Source organism: Dendrobates tinctorius, unplaced genomic scaffold (genome assembly GCF_039654945.1).
Source record: "Dendrobates tinctorius isolate UK_male_01 unplaced genomic scaffold, ASM3965494v1 ptg000075l, whole genome shotgun sequence".
Classification (NCBI taxonomy): domain Eukaryota; kingdom Metazoa; phylum Chordata; class Amphibia; order Anura; family Dendrobatidae; genus Dendrobates; species Dendrobates tinctorius.
Genome location: NW_027361743.1, coordinates 39,430,337 through 39,436,757, shown reverse-complemented (window position 1 = coordinate 39,436,757; position 6,421 = coordinate 39,430,337). Strand labels below are relative to the sequence as shown.

Here is a 6,421-nt window from a genome sequence, read left to right as displayed (position 1 = left end):
GCTGCAGCATTGACATCACATTGCCAGTGCTGCAGCCGATCAGTGAGCTCAGCGGTTCAAGTAGTCTTCTACACAAATCTGTAGACACCTTGCCCCTTCTAAGAGGTGCTGATCCAACTGGATTGTACCCGTCTTTGTACTAAAGACGAGCAAGAACCCTGAAACAGCTGGGACTCTACTTTTGGCTAATATCCCAAGATGAGTTTCAAGGCTCTTTCACGGCTGAGACATTGACTTACAGGGTATCTCCTACAGATAGAACTAGGGAGACCAGTTCTTCTGGAAAAGAGCTACTTTGCATACTTTTTTTTTTTTTATTAAAGGGGTATTCCCATCTCCAAGATCCTATCTCAATATGTGTAATAATAATATTAGCAAATACTTCCAGTTAGAAATGTAATGTAGTTCTTCAGATTGGCTTTGTCACTTACCCCATGTGCAGGGTTTTGAAGTAAATTAGGTATCCATGGTTACGACCAATCATATAGTTACAGTTAGTTATAGGTTGGTAGTCGTTACCATGGATACTTAAGCTCATGCAATGGCCTGCACATGGGGGAAGTGACATAGTGAATCAGAAGAACTATCCCACATTATGCTTACTAAGTTCAGGTCACTGGCTCCGGAAATTGCATTATATTAACTTACTTATGTGTGACTATTCGTAATATTAAAACTTATGGATAGATCTTACCACTGTCCTCTCTTCTGGAAACCTAAACTATGCGATGTAGACCGTATAATGAGCGCCAATGCTACACAAAGAGGAAGCAGAGCAGCACACCAGCTGTACGGATGGCACTCGCTACATCGATTTGCCATCCATACTGAGTTTGTTGCATGAATTATTAGGTTTTTTTTTACTAAACGGGAGTCTATGAGCAACGTATGTAACTTTTTGGCATGGGGCTGGATGTTCGGTGCATAGATACAGCGCCACTCCTTTCCACAGATTGTATCCAGCATTGCAACTCCGCTCCATAACTTGTGAAGAAGTGTAACACTTTTTTTGGGGGGGGGGAAAAAAGCTATGCTTTTCTAATGTTGGCTGAATCCTGACAAGTGGGTTGGAAACATGAATTATAAAGAATCGGGATAGCACATAAGGCACTATCTATAGACAAGATAAGAGGGTCGGGGGCAGCCGTCTTATAACATATGAAAGCCCCTTCATGTGGTCATTTTATTGTGAAATTTTCCATTTTATTATTCCTCTAAGAATGAAAAATAGTCCAATAATCAGCTGTCATCTCCAAAGGAAGTTATAAGGGAAATGTAGCATTACATGGGGGTGAATTTAAATACATGGAGGGGTTGGGTCTGCTAGAATGAAGGACGCTTTTTGAGGGAGAATAGAAGATATCCCTTTAAATGTGTCACCATCAACAGAGATGACAAGGACTGAGAAATAATGTCAGGCTTTCCGCACCGCGGTCAGTCAGCTAAGCCATGTTCAGATTTTTAGATGGTTGGTGGTCCGACCTCTGGAAACCCCATTGATTTGTTCAGGTGACTGGAGCTGGGTGCAGTTCTCTGGGTCACCAAACAGCGAGGGTCCGCAGATCTAAATCAGCAGAGGTCAGGCCCCCACTGATTGATCCTAGAGTAATCTCATACCCCAGTAATAGTAAGAACACATTACACCATCTGTGATATAGACCCAATTACTAAGTGCTATACAGCATTATTGTAGGCGCATCATGCGATGGATGTGCATGGCTAGACCACGACCATATACCTGGACAGCACAGCCAGCAGATCGCTGTTCTTCAGACAGTCGGCTAAGTTATCAACAGCAGCTTCCAAAGTAAGGAGGACCTCCATCACATAGCCCTGCCACCAAGAGAAAGCAAAAGTCAATTCTGAGTAAGTGACGATGTACTAAAAAGACAACCAGCAACAATATCAGATTTCTCTGTAACAGAATAGAGGTCTAAGGATAATGTTTCTCCATGTGGAGAGAGACAAGCCAGGCCTGGCACGTCAGAGTGAGGAGACTTTTAAGCCATGCAATGCTCCCCTGGGGAAATTAAATACCCAAAATGTCTCTTCAGAGAAGAGGAATCATAGAATCATAGAATCGTAGAGTTGGAAGGGACCTCCTGGTCCAACCCCCCTGCTCAAAGCAGGATTCGCTAAATCATCCCAGTCAGATGTCTGTCCAGCCTCTGTTTGAAGACTTCCATTGAAGGAGAACTCACCACTTCTCGTGGCAGCCTGTTCCACTCATTGATCACTCTAACTGTCAAAAAGTTTTTCCTAATATCTAATCTGTGTCTCCTCCCATTCAGTTTCATCCCATTGCTTCTAGTCTTTCCTTGTGCAAATGAGAATAAAGTTGATCCTTCTACAATGTGACAGCCCTTTAGATATTTGTAGACAGCTATTATGTCTCCTCTCAGTCTTCTCTTTTGCAAACTAAACATTCCCAAATCCTGCAACCTTTCCTCATAAGACAGGGTTTGCAGACCGGTCACCATTCTGGTCGCTCTTTTCTGAACTTGCTCCAGTTTGTTGATGTCTTTTTTAAAATGTGGTGCCCAAAACTGGACACAATATTCCAGATGAGGTCTGACCAAAGAGGAGTAGAGGGAAATAATGACTTCACGTGATCTAGACTGTATGCTTCTGTTAATACATCCTAGAATTGCATTTGCCTTTTTTGCTGCTGCATCACACTGTTGACTCATATTCAGTCTGTGATCTATTAGTATACCCAAGTCTTTTTCACATGTGCTGTCACTTAGCCCTATTCCTCCCATTCTATATATGCTTTTTTCATTTTTATTGCCCAGATGTAGTACTTTGCATTTCTCCCTGTTAAAAAGCATCCTGTTAGTTGCTGCCCACTTCTCCAGTTTATTTAAATCTTTTTGAATCCTCTCTCTTTCTTCTCTAGTATTAGCTATCCCTCCTAGCTTTGTGTCATCAGCAAATTTAATCAGTTTACCCTCAATTCCTTCATCTAAATCATTGATAAAGATGTTGAACAATACAGGGCCCAGGACAGAGCCCTGTGGTACCCCACTTGAGACATTCTTCCAACTGGATGTGCAGCCATTTACAACCACTCTTTGGGTCCGATCACTAAGCCAGTTATGAATCCACCTAACAGTTGCCTTGTCCATTCCATACTTAGTCATTTTTTCAATAAGGATTGTACGAGAGACTTTGTCAAATGCTTTGCTGAAGTCAAGATATACTATATCTACAGCATTTCCTTGATCCACCCAATCAGTGATACCGTCATAGAAGGAAATTAAGTTAGTCTGACATGACTTATTAGTTACAAACCCATGCTGACTCGGTTTAATCACTTCATTCTTATCCAGGTATTGACATACATGTTTAATAATTTGTTCAAAGATTTTTCCTGGTATAGAAGTCAGACTCACCGGCCTATAGTTGCCTGGGTCCACCTTCTTCCCCTTTTTGAAGATAGGAACAACATTTACTCTTCTCCAGTCTTCTGGCACTTCTCCTGTTCTCCAAGAATTTTCAAAGATTATGGAGAGGGGTTCAAAAATTTCTTCTGCTATCTCCTTCAGTACTCTGGGGTGTAAGTCATCTGGACCTGGAGACTTGAATTCATTTAGGTTAGCTAAGTGTTTCCTCACTATCTTTCTGTTTATAGATATCCTGGATTCTTCTATTCCCTTAATAGGACAGTGAAGAACAGTTGATGTTACCTTTCCTTTCTGAGAGAAAACAGATGCAAAATAGGAATTTAAAAGTTCAGCCTTCTCAACATCCTGTCTTACCATTTCATCATTTTCATCCTGTAAAAATCCTATAGCATCTTTGACTTTTCTTTTACTTTTGAGATATCCCCAAAATCCTTTATTATTGCTTTTGACATCTCTTGCAAGCCTCAATTCATTTTCAGCATTAGATAATCTGATTTGTGCCCTGCAGGTTCTGCAGACAGCATTATATTCTTCTTTAGATATGCCTCCCTCTTTCCATTTTATAAACATTTTTTTCTTCCTTTTTAGCATGTGCTTAAGTTCTGTGTTCATCCATCCTGGTTTCCTTAAATGCTTCCTATTCTTCCCTCTTTTCGGAATTGTTAACAACTGTGCTTTGAGAATTTCATTTTTCAAGATTTCCATCCTTCCTGGACATTTTTGTCATTAAGGATATCCAGCCATTGGATCCCTCCAATTCTCTTTCTGAATCCCTTAAAATCTGCCTTTCTGAAATCTAACCTTGACGTCTGAGTCTTCACAGGTCTTCCGCCTCTAGTTATCCAAAATCCTAAAATAGCATGGTCGCTACCTCCTAGGGTCCCAGCCACTTCTACCTCCTCAACCATTTCCTCCCTGGATTAGATCCAAGGTAGCAGTTCCCCTTGTTTTCTCCCTTACCTTTTGGAAGATAAAGTTGTCAGCAAGAGAGGATAAGAATTTCCTTGACCTGTTAGTTTTGCCTGAAAGAGATTCCCAACAAATGTCTGGATAGTTGAAATCTCCCATGACAACTATGTCATATTTTTTGGAGTACTTGGCCATTTGATGCATAAAGAGTTCATCCATATCTTCAGCTTGCACAGGCGGCCTGTAGTAAATGCCTACAATGGTGTCCTTTCCATTGTATTCTTACCCAAACAGTTTCCACAGAACTCCCAGTCTCTGAAGCTTCAATCTCTGTGCAGATATACGCGTTTCTAATATACAATGCGACACCCACTCCTCGTTTATCAAGTCTGTTTCTTGCAAATAAGTTGTATCCTTCTAGTCTTGTATTCCAATCATGTGTATTGTCCCACCAAGTTTCAGTGATTCCAATGACATCATATTTCTTTTCCTGTGTTAGTAGTTCCAATTCTCCTTGTTTGTTGCCCATGCTTTGTGCATTAGTATAGAAACATTTTAGTTTGTGATTGGTTTCTCTTTCTCCAATATTTTTATTATTTAGATTCTTTCGTCTTTGTTCTTCCTTTCCACTTCTAATAGCAGAGTTCTCAATAGCATTTGTCAGGTGTATGGCTTTTTCTGGTCTTTTGCTTCCCTTCCCATGTTGTTCTAGTTTAAAGCTCTCCTTACAAGTGTAGCAAGGCGACTTCCAAATACATGCTTTCCAGTCTTCGTAAGGTGCACCCCATCTCTAGCAAGTAGTCCATCGTATAAGTAGTTCACTCCGTGATCCAGAAATCCAAATAGTTGCTGACGGCACCATCGACGTAGCCAGTTGTTCACCTGCAGAATCTTATTCCACCTCCTTGTTCCATGGTCATCCACTGGGAGGATGGAAGAGAAGACCACCTGTGCTCCCAGTTCTTTCACTTTCTTGCCTAAGTCTTCAAAGTCACTGCAGATGGTTTCCAGGTCGTTTCTTGCGGTGTCATTTGTCCCCACATGTAGTAGCAGGAATGGGTAGTCATCTGTAGGTCTGAAGAGTCCTGATATCCTGTCAGACACATCTTTAATTTTTGCACCTGGAAGACAGCACATTTCTCTTGAAGTTATATCCGGTCTGCAGATAGCGGCCTCTGTTCCTCTCAGCAAGGAATCCCCCATGACCACCACTCTCCGTTTCTTCTTCACGACATTTTTCTTTCTCCATCCAGGAGGACTCTGAAGGCGTACAAGGTTGCTGTTTGTTGGCAAAGTCTTATCCTGATGTATTTCTTCATCGCTCTCCTGCATGAGAGCCTGGTACTGGTTCCTGAGCAGTATGGGCGCTGACTGCCTCCTGATCCTCCTGCTTCTCTGGGTCACATGTCTCCATTCCTCTGTTTCTTCAGGTGCACTTCGAATTTCTTCTCTTTCTGCAACATGAAGAGATAATTCTGCTCTGTCCAAGAACTCTTCACCTTCCTTAATGATCTTCAACGTAGCTAACCTCTCTTCGAGATTTTGCAACTTTTCCTCCAACAGGGACACAAGCTTGCATTTGTGGCATGTGAAGTTTGGCTTTTCCACTGGTAAGTCTGTGAACATGTAGCAAGAAATGCAGCTCACCAAATGGCTCCTGGCCTCTTCCATCTTGAGATTTCTTAAAAACGATGAAAGATGAACCAAAATTCACGCGCCTCTTTTCAGCTGCAACGGCCAAAACCCAGTGATCGTTGAGCTCGCGGAGACTCTTCACTTATCCCAGAAGGCACTGGGAATATGCAAATGATCTCCTCAAGACTCTTCCCCTAGAACAAAACACTGTCTGCAAATTGAGATTCTAGTTCGGCTATTATCCTAAGTTATATGGCAAGGCTTGTTAAAGAGGCGATATTGACTTTTAGGCTGAGTTCACACGTAGCGTTTTTTTCGCGTTTCCGCGGCGGTTTTAACCGCGCGATTTTGCCGCGAAAACGCGAAAAATAAGCATCCCATGCATTCCTATGGGATTCCGCAATGCTGTGCTAATGCTGCGGTTTTTACCGCGGCGGAATCGCTTCGCGGTAAAAACCACAGCATGCTCA

General features: G+C 42.0%; 1 protein-coding gene across 6 annotated transcripts in view; it reads right to left on the bottom strand.

Annotated features, from left to right (window-relative positions):
* FRY (FRY microtubule binding protein) overlaps positions 1-6,421 on the bottom strand; it is a 546,108-nt gene that overhangs the window by 55,103 nt on the left and 484,584 nt on the right. For all 6 annotated transcript variants that reach the window (XM_073583182.1, XM_073583178.1, XM_073583180.1 and 3 more), the window contains one exon: positions 1,739-1,833. In XM_073583182.1, coding sequence (XP_073439283.1) covers positions 1,739-1,833 — 95 coding nt within the window. The remainder of the gene's footprint in view (positions 1-1,738; positions 1,834-6,421) is intronic.